This window comes from Manis pentadactyla, chromosome 10, assembly GCF_030020395.1.
Source record: "Manis pentadactyla isolate mManPen7 chromosome 10, mManPen7.hap1, whole genome shotgun sequence".
NCBI lineage: Eukaryota > Metazoa > Chordata > Mammalia > Pholidota > Manidae > Manis > Manis pentadactyla.
Window position 1 is genome coordinate 90,547,472 of NC_080028.1, and position 20,629 is coordinate 90,568,100.

At 40.9% G+C, this 20,629-nt stretch overlaps 1 protein-coding gene and 1 long non-coding RNA gene across 5 annotated transcripts in view; one reads left to right on the forward strand and one right to left on the reverse strand.

Moving 5' to 3' along the window:
* The window catches only part of AUTS2 (activator of transcription and developmental regulator AUTS2), a 1,225,237-nt gene that overhangs the window by 836,779 nt on the left and 367,829 nt on the right, over nucleotides 1-20,629 (reverse strand). The window contains exons 1-2 of one of the 4 annotated variants that reach the window (XM_057487217.1): nucleotides 3,062-3,135; nucleotides 2,809-2,867 (exon numbers count right to left, since the gene is read on the reverse strand). The exons of the other annotated variants lie outside the window; for them this stretch is intronic. Coding sequence (XP_057343200.1) covers nucleotides 2,809-2,856 — 48 coding nt within the window. The 5' untranslated portion in view covers nucleotides 2,857-2,867; nucleotides 3,062-3,135. Of the gene's footprint in view, nucleotides 1-2,808; nucleotides 2,868-3,061; nucleotides 3,136-20,629 lie in introns of those variants that run through there. 4 annotated transcript variants of the gene reach the window in all.
* On the forward strand, nucleotides 3,200-8,320 carry LOC118923718 (uncharacterized). Its single transcript, XR_005029301.2, has 3 exons — nucleotides 3,200-3,556; nucleotides 7,501-7,566; nucleotides 8,128-8,320. It is a non-coding gene; the product is annotated as an uncharacterized LOC118923718 (long non-coding RNA).

Sequence of the window (20,629 nt, forward strand, 5' to 3'; positions counted from 1 at the left end):
TACACCCTGAAAACTACAACACACTCTTAAGAAAAATTAAAGAGGACACTAACAAATGGAAATTCATCCCATGCTCTTGGCTAGGAAGAATTAATATTGTCAAAATGGCCATCCTGCCCATAGCAATCTACACATTCAATGCAATCCCTATCAAAATACCAACCGCATTCTTCAACAAACTGGAACAAATAGTTCTAAAATTCATATGGAACCACAAAAGACCCTGAATAGCCAAAGCAATCCTGACAAGGAAGAACAAAGCAGGGGGAATCCCGCTTCCCAACTTCAAGCTCTACTAAAAAGCCACAGTAATCAAGACAATTTGGTACTGCCACAAGAACAGACCCACAGACCAGTGGAACAGAACAGAGAGTCCAGATATTAACTCAAACATACATGGTCAATTAATATATGGTAAAGGAGCCATGGACATACACTGGGGAAATGACAGCCTCTTCAACAGCTGGTGTTAGCAAAACTGGACAGTTACATGTAAGAGAATGAAACTGGATCACTGTCTAACCCCATACACAAAAGTAAATTAGAAATGGATCAAAGACCTGAATGTAAGTCATGAAACTATAAAACTCTTAGGAAAAAACACGGGCAAAAATCTCTTGGGACATAAACATAGGTGACTTCTTCATGAACACATCTCCCCGGGCAAGGGAAACAAAAGCAAAGATGAACAAGTGGGACTGTACCAAGCTGAAAAGCTTCTGTACAGCAAAGGATATCATTAATAGAACAAAAAGGCATCCTACACTATGGGAGAATATATTCATAAATGACATATCTGATAAGGGGTTGACATCCAAAATATATAAAGAGCTCATGCACCTCAACAAACAAAAAGCAAATAATCCAAATGAAAAATGGGCAGAGGATCTGAATAGACACTTCGCCAAAGAAGAAATTCAGATGGCCAACAGACACATGAAAAGATGCTCCACATCACTAATCCTCAGAGAAATGCAAATTAAAACCACAATGAGATATCACCTCACACCAGTAAGGATCACCACCATCCAAAAGAGAAACAACAAATGTTGGCAAGGTTGTGGAGAAAGGGGAAACCTCCTACACTGCTGGTGGGAATGTAAATTAGTTCAACCATTGTGGAAAGTAATATGGAGGTTCCTCAAAAAACTAAAACTGGAAATACCATTTGACCCAGAAATTCCACTCCTAGGAATTTACCTAAGAATGCAGCAGCCCAGTTTGAAAAAGACATATGCACCCCTATGTTTACCGCAGCACTATTTACAATAGCCAAAAAATGGAAGTAACCTAAGTGTACATTAGTAGATGAATGGATAAAGAAGATGTGGTATATACACACAATGGAATATTATTCAGCCATAAGAAGAAAACGAATCCTACTATTTGCAACAACATGGATGGAGCTAGAGGGTATTATGCTCACAGTGACATAAGCCAGGCGGGGAAAGACAAGTATCAAATGATTTCACTCATCTGTGGAGTATAAGAACAAAGGAAGAAACTGAAGGAGCAAAACAGCAGCAGACTCACAGAACCCAAGAGAATGGGACTGGGGAGGATGGTAGGAAGGGAGGGAGAAGGAGAATAAGGGGCATTACTATTAGCAGACACAATGTGTTGGGGGAGGGCACAGAGAGGGCTGTACAACACTGAGAAGTAGTGATTCTATAGCATCTTCCTAAGCTGATGGACAGTGACTGTAATGGGGTATGTCGGGGGGACTTGATGATGGAGGGAGTTGAGTAAACATAATGTTCCTCATGTAGTATAGATTAATGATACAAAAAAAAAACTTACACAATGAAATAAATGCATATAGAAAGAAAACAGGGTAGGAAAAATGAGCCCAAAGTGTACTGATTTATTTTTTAAACTAGAGGAAGGGAGGAGGGAATTTTTTTAATGTGCTCATGTGTATAACCTTAAAAAGCATGAAGACAGTCTTCACAATTTTCCATCTTGTCACATCACAATTTCATTCTCTAGGGATTCAGCTTGACTCTTCAGTCACTATGGCTATGGTTTCCATGAGCAACTAAAGTAAGGAACAATTTCAAAAGGGGGACATTTTAGGGTGCTCCTGGATACCAATAATTTCCCAACAGAGTAAGTGACACATACGGATCCACAACCAAAAAGATGGCCAACCGCACCAGGTAGGTGAAAGTGTGTCAAGAAGTACACAGTTCAAAAAAAAAAAAGTACACAGTTCTTTCCCCAAAATCTAGTAATCTAGTAGTGGCATATAAAAACATAGAACTGTAACATCAAAATCTCAGATGCAACCAATTGCTTACCCCCAACAGACAATAAAGAGACAGTCTCATATACAGCCAGCCAGAATGGTGGGGATTCCTTCTATACCCAAATAACATTGCAAAGCTCTCCTTATGTATGAATGTGAATCAGTTAACTAAAGAAAAAAATAAAAACCCTCAGTAAGCGAAGTGATTGTCAATTTGTTTCAGAACCACAAGTATACCAAGTTGCACAATAAATATTCCTCTTAAAAATTCTCTGTCCAGTCTAAAGCCTGTCTTTCCTGTTACTGCAGTTGCATGGCTTTTTTATTTAAACTCTAAGTAATGCCTTGGAACACCGCTTGAAGATTCTTTCCTCCTGGTTAGTGGCAATGCAGATTAGCACAGTCTGAGTTTAATCCAAGAATCATTAAGTCAGAGGAAACACGTTCACAAATAAAACTTAGACTTATTTACTTCCCCAAGTGGCTGGGGGAGCCTGTCAACATAAGACTGGAGGGATGTGGCAAGTTCCCCTTGGGAAAATAAAACATTATTGACTTACCTTCTCTGCATACTTGAACTTAACATAGAACCAGCTTGACTTGATCATTGTCTCACCTCCTGCCCTCAGAGGAAAAGAAGATGGAAAAAATAAATAAAAAGAGGAAAAAAAACAACCTCAAACAGTATAATGCTGAAGAAAAAGCTGTGTTTCTGCAGTCTTCTTTCAGATGCTGAATTTCCCAAAAGATGACATGTATTCTAAGACAAGAGGGGCAAAGAGGAAAGAAATAGGGAAGTGCAGTATTTCAAACCTAGCCTCCTTCCCCTTTATGTTCCTCCAACACCTTCTCTTGGTGCTTAAAACACTGCATGTGATCTTGCTCCAAAAACCGCACTCTAGGACTGCCTGGCTGAGCTGCTTGCTTCTCCCTCCCTCTAGCTTCCTCTGTGTTGCTCTCCTGGCTGGCCGACAAGAGAATTCCTCAAAGGGACTTCAGCTGCCTTCATCACAAAGGGCATATGTGATGTAAAGGGAGGAGGCAGGCCCTAGCTCTTGGACACGCCCTGAAGGACAACCTCCTCCACCGAAACCCTACCCCAGTGGGAGGAATAATAAATTCCAGCGCTCCCCCTCAGGACAGATTAACACCTGGCCAGACATTATTCTGACAGGAGCCTGTGTCTAGAAAAAGGATTCTGCCACAGCTTTAACACCATGATCCCCAAAACAAGATCAGGAGGTGACCTTTCTCCCTTGCCTACAGAAGATTACAACACTAAAAACAGTCCAGCCTGTTTAGTAAAAAGTGAGTAAGAATCCCATTTTAAATTCTTCAGCTCAAATAACATGTTTCAATCTCTTGTAGCCAGAGAAAGAGGAACTGGGCCACCTTTCTCTTGCTATTCCTTTTTACTTCTACTAGCTGCCGAAACAGCTCCTGGTATTCAACCTCAACAACTAACAGCTTAGAAAAATGACTGCTATTTTACACATACTTTTTTTTTCCAGAAATGTAAAGACAGTGTTTCTGTTTTATTACTATTGACTCATTAAACTTCTCAAGAAATCATAGAAAAGAATCATGGCACCCACTTTACAAGACTCAAGAAATGGAAGAAATAGAAAAGAGAGAAGAAATCTGTTGCATGGCTTTAGCATATGTGAATGTGACATCTATGCATTCCTGCACTAAAGATGATATGGTAGACACATTCAGGCATGTGGAAAACCATGATCCTCAAAATATTTAATAATAAAATGGCACGGCTCTTGTCCCTAATTCCCACATTCCTACCCCAAAGTAATAAATATCTTTTAAGTACAAAATAGTTACAATTCATGGGATTTAAAAATAAATTCTATGGGATGTTATGAAGTACCCCCAAATGCAAAGAGAAAGAGAAACAGGTGAGTTTGAATGTTGGGTATTACCAGTCTCTATTTCAAACTGGTTTGAAAAAAAAGAGTTTGAAATATTTTACCACTCAATTGCTTTGTGCCCACTCATTCCTAAGACTGAATGGCCCAATGAAGCCCACATACTGTTCTCATGAGCAACCTCCTCTGCCCATCAGAAAAGTCAAGGTCTACATGGGGGATCCTCTCCCTTTCACATTTGCAAATGACCAGGAACATGTGTGGGCATTATTTCATTTCCCTACTTTTTTGTCAGAGAAGCACCAACCTTTCGTCCCCACAGACGCTTCATCTGAGGCACATCATGTTTTCCTCAGTCATGGTGTTTGAGGGCATAACGTTTGCTGAGACCTAAATGTCATTTGCTAAATGTCCTCATGGAAAAAGAATATGCTCCCATTTCTGAAGCTGCTATTACATACCATCAGGCTTAGCAGTAGCTTCATTTTAGCATTCAAAATTTTAGGAGTGATTAACACTGAAAAGCCCTCCTAAAAAACTCTACCCCTACATCATAATAATTACTAACTTTCTCATAAAATTATTGAGGAAGCATTTTCCTCTACACCCACCCACCCAAACATTCTAATTCAACAGAGCAGCTACACAAGTGCATAGTAAAACTTCATGTTGAGATTGACAGGAAATGTGTCAAAACTCATCCCCTAAATCCCATGTACAATAAACGATCTCAGCAGATTCTATTTGAGTTACTAAGTGAAGATAAAAATCACTTAAGATGTGGGAAAGAGAGTGAATGGAGTTTGTACCCAAAGGCCTCTAATTTCTCTTAGAAGGATGCCCTATTCTTATAGGCCCCTCTCAATTCCCTAATCTTTCAGCATCCAGATGCTCTTCTTTCTAGAACACTCTTACATTCCCCTATCATGCTAACTCATATTCTTTCATCCTTTAGACTGACACTTAGCTGTCACTTCCTGCAAGAAGTTTTCTTTATCTGCATCACCAAGCCAGGGTTGGCACATCTCTAGGATACTGAAATTTGCCCCTTCTTAGCACCTATTATACAATGTTCTTTTCCTTCTCTGCAACTCCCTCTGATCTGGAGGCTTCTTGAGAGCAAGTCGCCAGGTTGCCTCATAGACTTGTGAGCTTGGCACAGTGCCTGGATGTAGCTGATGCTCAGTTAGTATTTGTTGGAAGGGATGGAGGGAGGAAAGTTTAGGTCATATAGCAAGAATGGTGATAAGACAATGAATGTAAAGTCCTTGGAACATTCCCTCTGCCACAGTAAGTTCTTGATAAATGTTCTCTATCATTGTAGCCTGAGTGGGCAGAGTTTGAAATTGCTATCAAGGGGACATAGAACGCAACAGGGTAAAATGCATTGATGGGCAACACTGAAAAACCCATCAGATGTTGAGGCCCATGGATCTATAACAATATTCCAGACAGAGTTTTAAGTATTTCAAGTTGAACACAGAAGCTCAAAAGAGGGCAGACAGCTAATGTGCTGCTAGAGGAAACAGGCAGGTTAAGAATGTCCAGGACCCAAGGGGTGTGAAAGCTTTCCATGTAATGCAGGCTGGCTGAGGAAAGAGGGAGGCTGCGGGACTTGTAATCTGAGGGAATAGTGGGGTGTACAGGGTTTCACAGGACAGAAGGAGTGGGGAGGGTGACCAATGACCAACTATACTTCCAGAAATGACAGTAACACATTCTGTCTTTGGGACAGATTATACAAGATTGGGTTTTTTTGGAAGGTCAGTTCATTTCCTTGTGATTTTCCCCCTTTCTCATAAATCCAAATATTCATGGAGAAGTGGGGGAAGTAAGATAATGAGAGATTCCCAAAGCTAAAATTTGGGTAATCAAGTAGACTCATTAACAGGCTCAGTTAATCTTCTAATTGTGGAGGACTTGAAAAGCTCGTGAAAACCAATAGTGTCTGACTTTTAGCATGAAGCCCTTTTTAAGCAAAAAAAGAACTCAAATGATAACATCAGTTGGATTTTAGCAGGCACTCACTGATTGAAGAAACACAAAAATAAGAATTTAATGTTTTAGTAAATTTCTATTTTATTAACTAACCCTACTAGAAACACCTAGAAAACTGGGCCCACAACAGCATAGCACATGTGACCTATTCATTGTTCTGATAAAGGCTGTGAATTGATCTGGATCAAATGCCACAGCGATGAAAGAAGTGAAGCCGAGAGAGGTGAGGTGACTGCATCAACGTCCCACAGTTGGTCTGTGGCTGAGTTGGGTCTATGAGACTTTCTGGCTCTTTAGCATCATGCTACTGCATATAAGAGTACCCCTGAGAATCCTAGAAACACTGTGATTGCAGTATACACTTCATGTAAGGTAATATGATGTGGAACAGTTAGAATAATAGCAGAATACAAATTCTCTTGGAGCCAAAAGAAGATAAAATAAAATTTCTATTTTGTCCCCCTTAAATATCTAATATTTGCATGAATATAGAGCTTTGCTGAATAGAAGGCTAAGAGGAAAATTAAGTTCAATTCAAGAGAGATTTTGATTGTGTTTTATTTCAAGTACCTTAAAAGATGGTTAGAACAAGAATTGGGACAGGCAGGGGGGAAGGCTACTTTCCTGAAAAGTGTGTAACTGATCACACGCAGAGCTCTGGAGACTGAGGATCTCAGCTCCAGTCAAAACTTAAACCTAAAATGGGGGTTCTTGTAAGAATTAAATGAGAACATAGTTTTAAAGCAGTTGGCAGAGTCCAGGCTCCCAATCAAGCTTGATGAAAGGTAAAGGGAGTATCACCTTCAATTCTATTACCTCTTAACCTTTGCTTAAGAGCTGCAGTTAGTTGGAAACACAACCAAAACACCACTTCTTAGACTTCAAGTCAGAAACTCCGCCTGCTACGACAAAGCCTTAATCATGCCCTGATTATGTTCAAAGGCTGACCTGCCATAAGGAAGGGAAAACAAAGACCAGAGAAGACTCCATTAAGTCTGCCTAAGCTCCCTGGTAAACTTAGGTGGTGAAAGATGCCAAGATTTTTGAGCTTCAAGTAAGTTATTTCTGATAATAGGGATGCATTCTCTAATAAGAATATGACTGCCCTTAATGTTTTCTGGAGAATTAAAAGTTCACAAAAACATACACTGAGAAATAACAAACTGGTAATTGAGCCCTTTTAATAATTCTAACCACAACCCAGACAGACTTCTGCAGCAACTTATTTTCATTTCCTGGCATAAGCCCCTTCTCCTTCCAACTCCCACCCGCCTTTTTTGCTTTGTTTTAAACAGACAGTTTATTGTTAAAATGGGATGATCTATGTGGAGGAGTTGCTTCAGCGGCACTAAAAGAATTCTATTTCCATTGCAGCTGCACTTGGAACACACCATTTCCTCTGGCAGAGCATCTGAATGCTTGTTAAGAGAGACTGAAGAGGTATGATGGGCTCTCAAGCACTGTGCCTGTTCTCAGCAAACATGGCTGGTCACAGCTCTTATAAACCTTCCAGATTCATTCATCTGTCAAAAACCACAGGGGTCTTCCAACCTCCATACGTGGTGGTGCTTCCTCTGCTGGGAATGGCTTTTTATCGCCTTCAACCCTTCTAGTCCTTGCCCAACTAAGCACATGCATTCATGCATATGCTTTGCATGCCAATGTACGTGCATCTCACATACACGTACACACACACACACACACACACACACACACACACCTACTTCTACCTCTGTTTAACTCAGAGTTCTCATCTCAGACCTCAACTCTTCACAAAAGCTTCCCTTGACCCTCCAAGGAAGACTTTGCAAATGAAACTGTTCAAAAGTTCATCTTAACTGTAAAGCTTAAAATAGCTTGATGCAAGCTACAAAGAGATAGAGCTGAACTGTAAACAGAAAGATTTTTATCCTACACTATGCTATTCAGCAGAAAAGAAAGCCACATATTCTTTCCTACTCATTACATTCCATGATAAATGTGTTCTTCCTTAAACCCTAGGGGGAGGGAGAAGTGCACATCAGCTGAGCATTTCAGGAGGCAGAAATCATGCCTGTTGTCTGCATCTGACCTCTTCTCTGCTCCTGAGAGACACAGGGCCTAGCAGGGAAAAAGCCAAGGACCACTGCCAAGAACAGATTCAAATAGCACCACTCCAAGCTATGCTGTGTCCACAGTCTGTGAGGGAAGCAGGCCAAAGTCCCACCTAGAATTCTCAAGGTAGGAGAAAGGTCTCAAGGGATGCCAAGCTGTCCTGTAGAAAGATTGAAGGATGAGAACAGTCTCCACAAGTGTTGGCTTCAGGGCTCCTTGCCCCTCTAAAGTGTCCCCTCCTGGATAATGTCCCCCCTTGTCATGATCAAGCTATCCTAGAAACAGACACATGAACAATGGCCTACTATGCACTGAAGTATGAAACACAATGCTCAATTTTTGAACCAATTATACCTTCATAGAAGTGATTTTTTATACTTACAATTCCTTGAGGTTGTATGAGTTTATTTTTCCTTGGAACTTTCCAAAAAGCTCTCAGAAAGGTCAAACTATTTAAGACTGGGTTAAAGGGAAAAAATAAAACTCCTTTTTTGAAAAGAAGAGCTGCACATATTTACAACATGGGCTCTGTCTATACCCACAATAAATTAAGGAACATTCTATTTATTCATTTTTCTACTATAGAAACATATCCAATTGGAATAAGCTAGCCAAATAAATTGACTCTGTCTGACATTAAGGGCCACAGAAACATATCAGAAGCTGTCTATATTTTCATTGCTATAAAAGAAAAAATGACAGATGCCCATACAGAAGGAACAGGTATATATTCAAAGAAAATCATCAGAATATACTGAGATTACAACTAAGAACAGGATCAGTGTGGAAGAGATTTTTCTAAAAGATTCCTTAGATACACTAAGATTTATTTTGAAATACAAAATTTCTAAGCTATGACCCAATCTTACCTTTTGTTTATATCTAAAATGTTTGTTTAAAAAACATTCAACACCAAGAGACGAAGGCGGCATGTTTTCTTTTGATTTCATAACTTGATGGGAGGGTACATATTTCACATAAGCCATATTCCATATTTCTGATTACAAGTTTCAGCAAATCACACCAACAGGATCAAATTCTTTCCAGTTATATTAGAACACTTTTTAGAAACACTGGGAAGCAAGCACAAAATTTAAAAGATTCTACAAAAACAATGCAGCATCTGACATACGAAAAGAGATACTAATAGTACTTACTGAGGACTCAGCACATGCACAGAGAGCCCTAACCATGTTCCTTGATGAATGCAGAAAGAACTACACGCACACAAAACAATCTCTTCCTGAAATGACGAGGCACTCTGATTGAGGAGACTAATGATACATGTAAGAAATGACTTTTGACCTCCTATTACAAAACAACAAATCCCAAAAGTGCAAATCAATACACCACACACAGAAATTGATGAGTATCTAGAAGGTAATAACAGAGGGATTAGAGGTGGATGAACAAGACTTGCTGTGAAAAAGGAACTTTGAAGAAAACACAAAAGCTGATTTGGTCAGGGAAAGTAATAAGACATTCCAGGTAGACGGAAAACACACAGGCAAAAGATAAGAAAACTGCAGTTGTGCTCTTTTCCATCAATGTAAATTTCATGGATTAACTTTGCTCATGTTCACCTCACCTCTGTATCAAATGTCTTTGAAAAGTGACCAATTTTTAAGTTTGGCATTTATAAAAACATGTGCATTACATATTTCTATATAACTCTACTCATATACCTACTTCTTCTGCACAAGGAATTACATAGATAAATGGCAGTCAATTTATTTTAACTAGTTTTGCAATACAAATTCAAATTGGTTATAATTACAGCTTCTTTTTTAAAATGAGGTTTTGTTCTTTAATATTCATTGACTACTAACTTGCTTCTCACACACCTTATTTACCCTATAGCAGCTTGGTGCATCAATTATGGTAATAGTTTGTGAATGACATTCACATTATGGAAAAATGAGCCTGGTTACCTAGCTATTCCTCTGGAAAATTGTCACAAACATATGTATCATCTGTTTCTATTTAGAATGCATCAATTAGTAATTATAGCTATATATACTTTTTTAAAGCAAAGGGAGAAAATAGATCTGAAATGTCATTATTTCCAAATATTCTTAGGATGTTGTCTAAAAGTATTTTGTTTGAACTGTATCTGATAAAAGAGAAAATGCATTTTGACAAAATGAAAAATCATCACTAATAGCATACTTAACTAAGGAAAAAAGACAATGCATATCACAAATGACATCACCTATTAAACAATTATCTCCTTACAACAGACAATGCATATCACAAATGACATCACCTATTAAACAATTCTCTCCTTACAACAGACTAAAATGTATAAGCCATGGGGTGGTGGGAGGGCTAACTACAATGCTGTGAAGCAAGACAGATTCAAGACGCAAGACAGAAGCTGTGATTCAAATCCTGTCTTACTCTAACTCAGTTAAACAGTTATTTATTGAGTACCTACAATGTACCAGACATAGTACTTTGTTCTGTAGAAACCTAAATAAACAATATGAAATACTCTTTCTCAGGAAGGTTACCTTGTAGTAAGGGAAGTAGAAACATAGATCAATACAATTTTGTAACAAAGTGTAGAGATTTAAAAAAGATTTTGAAGATACAGAAATAGTTCAGAGAATTATTTATTTGGGAGAGAAAGGAGGTAAAAGCTTTACCAAAGCACAAACTGCTGAGGTGCACTGATGGAATGACACAAGTTCATGATTTCCAAGGAAGAGTAATCCCAGGTGACAAGGCCCAAGATGTAAACAGGAGAATGCAAAGTTAGGAGGAAGTGGAGGTGAGAGGCAGGGCTGAGGAGGTCAAAGACCTGGGAATGTGAGAAATCTAGGATGAGTGATTATTAAGAAGTGGCCTGCAGTTCCCTTTACATAAGTGGAATGTGAAGGTTTACAATTCTGTCCAGGATAGCTCCGGTTTACATCTCAGAGAGGAATCTAGGATGTGGCCTCTACAAACATCATTTCCCATGGTAGATATCCCAGCCTTCTCCTTCCCAAAGCCAAAGAGAGGAAGGCTACCAAAAAGCAATCCAGTTACACTGCCTATCTACAGAGAACCAATTCCTCTTCCAGAAACTCCTTACAGAAGATCCTATGCAGTGGTTCTTTGTGGGGCCACCAGATCAGCAGCAGCATCTGAGAATTTGTTAAATGTAAATTCTCAGGCACTCTCCAAACCTACTGAATCAGAAACCATGGTGGGAGGTGGGAGGCCCAGAAATCCTTTCAGTGAGCCTTCTAGGTGATTCTACTGCAGGTTGAAGTCTGAGAATTATGGATCTAGTGTGACCTCTCAGTTACAGAGTGAAGGAAACTGAGGCCCAGAAGGAAGGCCACAAGGTGACCTGATTTCAGAGCCAAGAGTCACTGGCCTCCCACTAGGCCTCTTCTCCACACTGCCTGGCCTGTGTAGACAAGTAAGCAATGGGCATGCCCTGGATGCATGCTTTCATCTCTGTCCCTCTAACCCAATGTAGCTCTGCTGGAGGTGGTTGCTGGTAATCAGGGCACATGAAAGAGGCCAAACCTCCTACAGCTCAGTTACTGTGTAGTGGCACCAGAAGCAAGCACTGATTCATCTTCTAGAACACAAGTCCTCAACCATTTTCAGTGAAGAGCCAGACAAGTAAACAACTTCAGGCTTTGCAGGCCATACTATCTCTGTTGCAATTACTCAACTCTGCCATTATAGCTTAGGAGCCGCAACCAAAAACACAAAAACAAAGGAGAGTAGCTATGTTCCAAATGAAGATTAATTTACAAAAACAGGCATCAGGTCAGATTTGGCCAGCAGGCTGTAGTTTGTCAGTTCCTATTGTAGAAGATGGCTGGCATAGAACAGGTATTTTATAAATACCTAGTTGAATGAATACATACATAAAAGAGGGGAGAGGGCTAGTTGCCACAGTGTACTACATTTCACTGTCTCCTGTCAATCATCATCTTTCTTTTTTAGTACCTCATCATCATCAGGACTGTTACCTGCACCTATTTGTATAGGCTGTGCCTGCAGAAGAATAAAGAACGGAGCTGGGGCTAAAACATAGCCCTTTTCCACTTGCCAAGCCATGTGCCAAACACAGGGCTCCTTTCCAGGAGAAAGGGAAAATTTCTGTGATGTGCATAAAGACACAGGCTTCTCACCTAACTATGTGCCCTTGGAGCTGAATCCACACAGAGAGGGTGGTTAGCTAATTTATTATACACAAACATCCTCTGTGGCCTACCCATGCTTTCACTCTTGTCTTCAGCTAGACGCTGAGATGCCCATGAACAACTACTGGACACTTCTACTAGTTGTTCTCCAGACCAGGAACAATCACCACATAATTTGGCAATAAACACTTATCAATATAAAAAAATGAGCATATTCTCCTGAAAGTGTGCAAATTATGTATATTATAAAATATAGCTCAAGAGGAGAGGAGCCAAGATGGTGGCGTGAGTAAGATGGTGGAAATCTCCTCCCAAAACCATATATAGCTTTGAAAATACAACAAATACACCTATGCCTAAAAGAGAGAAAATAAGATACAGTAAAACAGCCAGGCTACATCTACATCTGCAAGAACTCAGCATTTCACGAAAAGGGTAAGATACAAAGCCGTGACCCGGCGGGACCCGAACACTCCCCACACCCCAGCTCACCAGCGGGAAGAAAGGAGTCACACTGAGGAGGGAGTGGAAGCATAGGGCTGCTAAATAACCAGCCCTAGTAATCTGCACTGGAAGCAGACACACATTGCGTGGTGTGCTGGATATTAGGGAAACAGAAGGGAAGGGTCAGAGAAAGAGACTGCAAGAAGATCCCCACAGCCGGCTCCCCTGGGACAAAAGAAAAGCGAGTGCTTTTTGAAAGTCTTAAAGGGACAGGAGTTTCACAGCTGGATGGAATCATCCTGGCACACTCAGCCAGCAGGCTGGGAATCCTGAGGAACTTCAGGCGCCCTAACCCCCAAGGTGGCAATGCAGCTCTGGAGCCCCTCACAGCGATAAACAGCCTGTAGTTCGTTCTCCCCAGCAGATGCTGCCCTGCCACACTGGCCAAGCAAACAAGCAAACAGACAGCAGCTCCGCCCACACCAACCATGCAGAGTGTCCTCCTAGCACACAACTAAACTGGGACAGACCCAGAGGCTGCCGCCAGCATGCAGCTGCCTGACAAAGACAGAGGAAGCCAGGGCAAGGCAGGAAGGGCACGAGGGGGCACCATTCTCGCAGGAGAACACACCCGGTGCACCTGTCACTCCCTGCAGGGCTATGGGCTACCTCAAGGGCTGCAACGCCAGTGGCAGTTCAGACGCTTAATTAACCCAGAGGCTGCTCCTGGTGTGCAGCTAACACACACAGGCAGGGGAGAATAGCAAAGCAACTAGCAAACAAAACGGATTGTGTTCTCCCAGCTGACACATGTGCCACCTGCCTAAGACTACCTTTATTGCCCTGAAAAGGCAGAAGAATCTGGACCAGTCAAGAAACACCCAGACAACACCCAAGAGAGGGCTTGGGGAGATAGATATAAGCAATCTTCCAGAAAAATAATTCAAAATAAAGGTCATAACCATGCTGATGGACATGCAGAGAAATATGTAAGAGCTAAGGGATGAAGTCAGGAGGGATATTACAGAAATGAAAGAAACTCTAGAAGGATTTAAGAGCAGACTGGATGATGTTCAAGAGACTGTTAATGGAATAGAAATCAGAGAACAAGAACACAGAGAAGCTGAAGCAGAGAGAGATAAAAGGATCTCCAGGAATGAAAGAATATTAAGAGAACTATGTGACAGATCCAAATGGAACAATATTTGCAATACAGGGGTACCAGAAGAAGAAGAGAGAGAAAAAGGGAAAGAAAGTGTCTTTGAAGAAATAATTGCTGAAAACTTCCCCAAACTGAGGGAGGAAATAGTCTCTCAGACCATGGAAGCCCACAGATCTCTCAATACAAGGGACCCAAGGAGGACAACGCCAAGACATATTATATTACACTGGAAAAGATCAAAGACAAGGACAGAGTATTAAAGATTACCTACAAAAGAAATCCCATCAGGCTATCATTAGACTTCTCAACAGAAACCTTACAGGCCAGAAGAGAATGGCATGATATATTCAACGCAATGAAACAGAAAGGCCTTGAACCAAGAATACTGTATCCAGCATGATTATAATTTAAATATGGGGGATGGGCGGAAGATGGCGGCGTGAGTAGAGCAGCGGAAATCTCCTCCCAAAACCACATATATCTATGAAAATAGAAAAAAGACAACCCTTCCTAGAATAAAGACCAGAGGATACAGGACAACATCCAGACCACATCCGCACCTGAGAGAACCCAGCGCCTCATGAAGGGGGTAAGATAGAAGCCCCGGCCCGGCGGGAGCCGAGCGCCCATTCACCCAACTCCCGACGGGAGAAGAATAGGCAGAGCAGGAGGGAGACGGAGCCCAGGGCTGCCGAACACCCAGCCCCAGCTATCCGGGACAGAGTGCAGGGCCCTGGATACTAGGAAAACAGGGCAGCAAGAACAGTGAGCAGGCACCGGAGGCCGGGCGCTGGAGGACATAAGAAAAGCTACCGACCAATTTTCTTTTTTTGCTGTTTTTGTTTTGGCAAGCGCTTTTTGGAAGTCTTAAAGGGATAGGGCCCCCAATACTAGGGAAAAAGGACAGCAACACCGGTGAGCAGATGCCTGAGGCTGGCGCCGGAGAATAAAGAAAAACGAGCGGTGACCATTTTTTTTTTTTAATTGAAATTTTTTTTTTTTTTTTGTGGTCCTTGTTTTGTTCTGGTGGATGCTTTTTGGAAGTCTTAAAGGGGCAGGGCAGGACACTTAATCCAGAGGTAGGGAATCCGGGGATCTCTAGGCACCCTAACCACTGGGCTGCAGGGAGCAGGGAGGCCCCGTGAGGAGATAAATAGCCTCCAGGCCGCTCCCCCTCCAACGCGACTCAAACACTTTGGAGGAGAGGCCCGAACCAGGCCACGCCCACAGCAACAGCGGAGATAAACTCCATAGCAGCCTGGCAGGAAGCAGAAACCCTGTCTGCATGCAGCTGCCCAGCACAAGGCACTAGAGGTCACTGTTCTCCCAGGAGAGGAGGGCCACAAACCAACAAGAAGGGAAGTCCTTCCAGCCGTCACTCGTCCCAGCTGTGCAAACTATTCCTATCACCATGAAAAGGCAAAGCTACAGGCAGACAAAGATCACAGAGACAACACCAGAGAAGGAGACAGACCTAACCAGTCCTCCTGAAAAAAAATTCAAAATAAGAATCATAAACATGCTGACAGAGATGCAGAGAAATACGCAAGAGAAATGGGATGAAGTCCGGAGAGAGATCACAGATGCCAGAAAGGAGATTGCAGAAATGAAACAAACTCTGGAAGGGTTTATAAGCAGAATGGATAGGATGCAAGAGGCCATTGATGGAATTGAAACCAGAGAACAGGAATGCATAGAAGCTGACATAGAGAGAGACAAAAGGATCTCCAGGAATGAAACAAGATTAAGAGAACTGTGTGACCAATCCAAAAGGAACAATATCCGCATTATAGGGGTTCCAGAAGAAGAAGAGAGAGGAAAAGAGATGGAAAGTATCTTAGAAGAAATAATTGATGAAAACTTCCCCAAACTGGGGGAGGAAATAATCGAACAGACCACGGAAATACACAGAACCCCCAACAAAAAGGATCCAAGGAGGACAACACCAAGACACATAATAATTGAAATGGCAAAGATCAAGGACAAGGAAAGAGTTTTAAAGGCAGCTAGAGAGAAAAAGGTCACCTATAAAGGAAAACCCATCAGGCTAACATCAGACTTCTCAACAGAAACCCTACAGGCCAGAAGAGAATGGCATGATATATTTAATACAATGAAACAGAAGGGCCTTGAACCAAGGATACTGTACCCAGCACGACTATCATTCAAATATGACGGTGGGATTAAACAATTCCCAGACAAACAAAAGCTGAGGGAATTTGCTTCCCACAAACCACCTCTACAGAACATCTTACAGGGACTGCTCTAGATGGGAGCACTCCTAGAAAGAGCACAGCACAAAACACCCAACATATGAAGAATGGAGGAGGAGGAACAAGAAGGGAGAGAAGAAAAGAATCTCCAGACAGTGTATATAACAGCTCAATAAGCGAGCTAAGTTAGGCAGTGAGTTACTAAAGAGGCTAATCTTGAACTTTTGGTAACCACGAATTTAAAGCCTGCAATGGCAATAAGTACATATCTTTCAATAGTCACCCTAGATGTTAATGGGCTGAATGCACCAATCAAAAGACACAGAGTAATAGAATGGATAAAAAAGCAAGACCCATCTATATGCTGCTTACAAGAAACTCACCTCAAACCCAAAGACATGTACAGACTAAAAGTCAAGGGATGGAAAAACATATTGCAAGCAAACAACAGCGAGAAGAAAGCAGGGGTTGCAGTACTAATATCAGACAAAATAGACTTCAAAACAAAGAAAGTACCAAGAGATAAAGAAGGACACTACATAATGATAAAGGGCTCAGTCCAACAAGAGGATATAACCATTCTAAATATATATGCACCCAACACAGGAGCACCAGCATATGTGAAACAAACACTAACAGAACTAAAGGGGGAAATAGACTGCAATGCATTCATTCGAGGAGACTTCAACACACCACTCATCCCAAAGGATAGATCCACTGGGCAGAAAATAAGTAAGGACACGGAGGCACTGAACAACACAGTAGAGCAGATGGACCTAATAGACATCTATAGAACTCTACATCTAAAAGCAACAGGATATACATTCTTCTCAAGTGCACATGGAACATTCTCCAGAATAGACCACATACTAGGCCACAAAAAGAGCCTCAGAAAATTCCAAAAGATTGAAATCCTACAAACCAACTTTTCAGACCACAAAGGCATAAAATTAGAAATAAACTGTACAAAGAAAGCAAAGAGGCTCACAAACACATGGAGGCTTAACAACATGCTCCTAAATAATCAATGGATCAATGACCAAATCAAAATGGAGATCCAGCACTATATGGAAACAAATGACAACAACAACACTAAGCCCCAACTTCTGTGGGACGCAGCAAAAGCAGTCTTAAGAGGAAAGTATATAGCAATCCAAGCATATTTTAAAAAGGAAGAACAATCCCAAATGAATGGTCTAAAGTCACAATTATCGAAATTGGAAAAAGAAGAACAGATGAGGCCTAAGGTCAGCAGAAGGAGGGACATAATAAAGATCAGAGAAGAAATTAATAAAATTGAGAAGGATAAAACAATAGCAAAAATCAATGAAACCAAGAGCTGGTTCTTCGAGAAAATAAACAAAATAGATAAGCCTCTAGCCAGACTTATTGAGAAGAAAAGAGAGTCAACACAAATCAACAGTATCAGAAACGAGATAGGAAAAATCATGACGGACACCACAGAAATACAAAGAATTATTAGAGAATACTATGAAAACCTATATGCTAACAAGCTGGGAAACCTAAGAGAAATGGACAACTTCCTAGAAAAATACAACCTTCCACGACTGACCCAGAAAGAAACAGAAAATCGAAACAGACCAATTACCAGCAATGAAATTGAAGCGGTAATCAAAAAACTACCAAAGAACAAAACCCCCGGGCCAGATGGATTTACCTCGGAATTTTATCAGACATACAGGGAAGACATAATACCCATTCTCCTTAGATTTTTCCAAAAAATAGAGGAGGAGGGGATACTCCCAAACTCATTCTATGAAGCTAACATCACCCTAATACCAAAACCAGGCAAAGACCCCACCAAAAAAGAAAACTACAGACCAATATCCCTGATGAACGTAGATGCAAAAATACTCAACAAAATATTAGCAAAACGAATTCAAAAATACATCAAAAGGATCATACACCATGACCAAGTGGGATTCATCCCAGGGATGCAAGGATGGTACAACATTCGAAAGTCCATCAACATCATCCACCACATTAACAGAAAGAAAGACAAAAACCACATGATCATCTCCATAGATGCTGAAAAAGCATTTGACAAAGTTCAACATACATTCATGATAAAAACTCTCAGCAAAATGGGAATAGAGGGCAAGTACCTCAACATAATAAAGGCCATCTATGATAAACCCACAGCCAACATTATATTGAACAGCAAGAAGCTGAGAGCATTTCCTCTGAGATCGGGAACTAGACAGGGATGCCCACTCTCTCCACTGTTATTCAACATAGTACTGGAGGTCCTAGCCACGGCAATCAGACAAAACAAAGAAATACAAGGAATCCAGATTGGTAAAGAAGAAGTTAAACTCTCACTATTTGCAGATGACATGATACTGTACATAAAAAACCCTAAACACTCCACCCCAAAACTACTAGAACTGATATCGGAATACAGCAAAGTTGCAGGATACAAAATCAACACACAGAAATCTCTGGCTTTCCTATATACTAACAATGAACCAACAGAAAGAGAAACCAGGAAAACAACTCCATTCACAATTGCATCAAAAAAAATAAAATACCTAGGAACAAACCTAACCAAAGAAGTGAAAGATTATACTCTGAAAACTACAAGTCACTCTTAAGAGAAATTAAAGGGGACACTAACAGATGGAAACTCATCCCATGCTTGTGGCTAGGAAGAATTAATATCGTCAAAATGTCCATCCTGCCCAAAGCAATATACAGATTTGATGCAATCCCTATGAAACTACCAGCAACATTCTTCAATGAACTGGAACAAATAATTCAAAAATTCATATGGAAACACCAAAGACCCCGAATAGCCAAAGCAATCCTGAGAAAGAAGAATAAAGTAGGGGGGATCTCACTCCCCAACTTCAAGCTCTACTATAAAGCCATAGTAATCAAGACAATTTGGTACTGGCACAAGAGCAGAGCCACAGACCAGTGTAACAGATTAGAGAATCCAGACATTAACCCAGACATATATGGTCAATTAATATTTGATAAAGGAGCCATGGACATACAATGGCGAAATGACAGTCTCTTCAACAGATGGTGCTGGCAAAACTGGACAGCTACATGTTGGAGAATGAAACTGGACCATTGTCTAACCCCATATACAAAAGTAAACTCAAAATGGATCAAAGACCTGAATGTAAGCCATGAAACCATTAAACTCCTGGAAGAAAACATAGGCGAAAACCTCTTAGACATAAACATGAGTGACCTCTTCTTGAACATATCTCCCCGGGCAAGGAAAACAACAGCAAAAATGAATAAGTGGGACTATATTAAGCTGAAAAGCTTCTGCACAGCAAAAGACACCATCAATAGAACAAAAAGGAACCGTACAGTATGGGAGAATATATTTGAAAATGACACATCCGATAAAGGCTTGACGTCCAGAATATATAAAGAGCTCACACACCTCAACAAACAAAAAACAAATAACCCAATTAAAAACTGGGCAGAGGAACTGAACAGACGGTTCTCCAAAAAAGAAATACAGATGGCCAACAGACACATGAAAAGATGCTCCACATCGCTAATTATCAGAGAAATGCAAATTAAAACTACAATGAGGTATCACCTCACACCAGTAAGGATGGCTGCCATCCAAAAGACAAACAACAAATGTTGGCGAGGCTGTGGAGAAAGGGGAACCCTCCTACACTTCTGGTGGGAATGTAAGTTAGTTCAACCATTGTGGAAAGCAGTATGGAGGTACATCAAAATGCTCAAAACAGACTTACATTTCACACAGGAATTGCACTCCTAGGAATTTACCCTAAGAATGCAGCAATCAAGTATGAGAAAGATCAGTGCACCCCTATGTTTATCGCAGCACTATTTACAATAGCCAAGAATTGGAAGCAACCTAAATGTCCATCGATAGATGAATGGATAAAGAAGATGTGGTACATATACACAATGGAATACTACTCAGCCATAAGAAAAGGGCAAATCCAACCATTTACAACAACATGGATGGAGCTGGAGGGTATTATGCTCAGTGAAACAAGCCAAGTGGAGAAAGAGAAATACCAAATGATTTCACTCATCTGTGGAATATAAGAACAAAGGAAAAACTGAAGGAACAAAACAGCAGCAGAATCACAGAACTCAAGAATGGACTAACAGGTACAAGGAAAGGGACTGGGGAGGATGGGTGGGTAGGGAGGGATAAGGGGGGGGAGAAGCACGGGGGTATTAAGATTAGCATGCATGGGGGGGTAGGAGAAAAGGGAGGGCTGTACAACACAGAGAAGGCAAGTAGTGATTCTACAACATTTTGCTATGCTGATGGACAGTGACTGTAAAGGGGTTTATAGGGGGGACCTGGTATAGGGGCAAGCCTAGTAAACATAATATTCATCATGTAAGTGTAGATTAGTGATACACACACAAAAAAATAGGGCAGTTCCTGTGTGGTAACCTCCAAT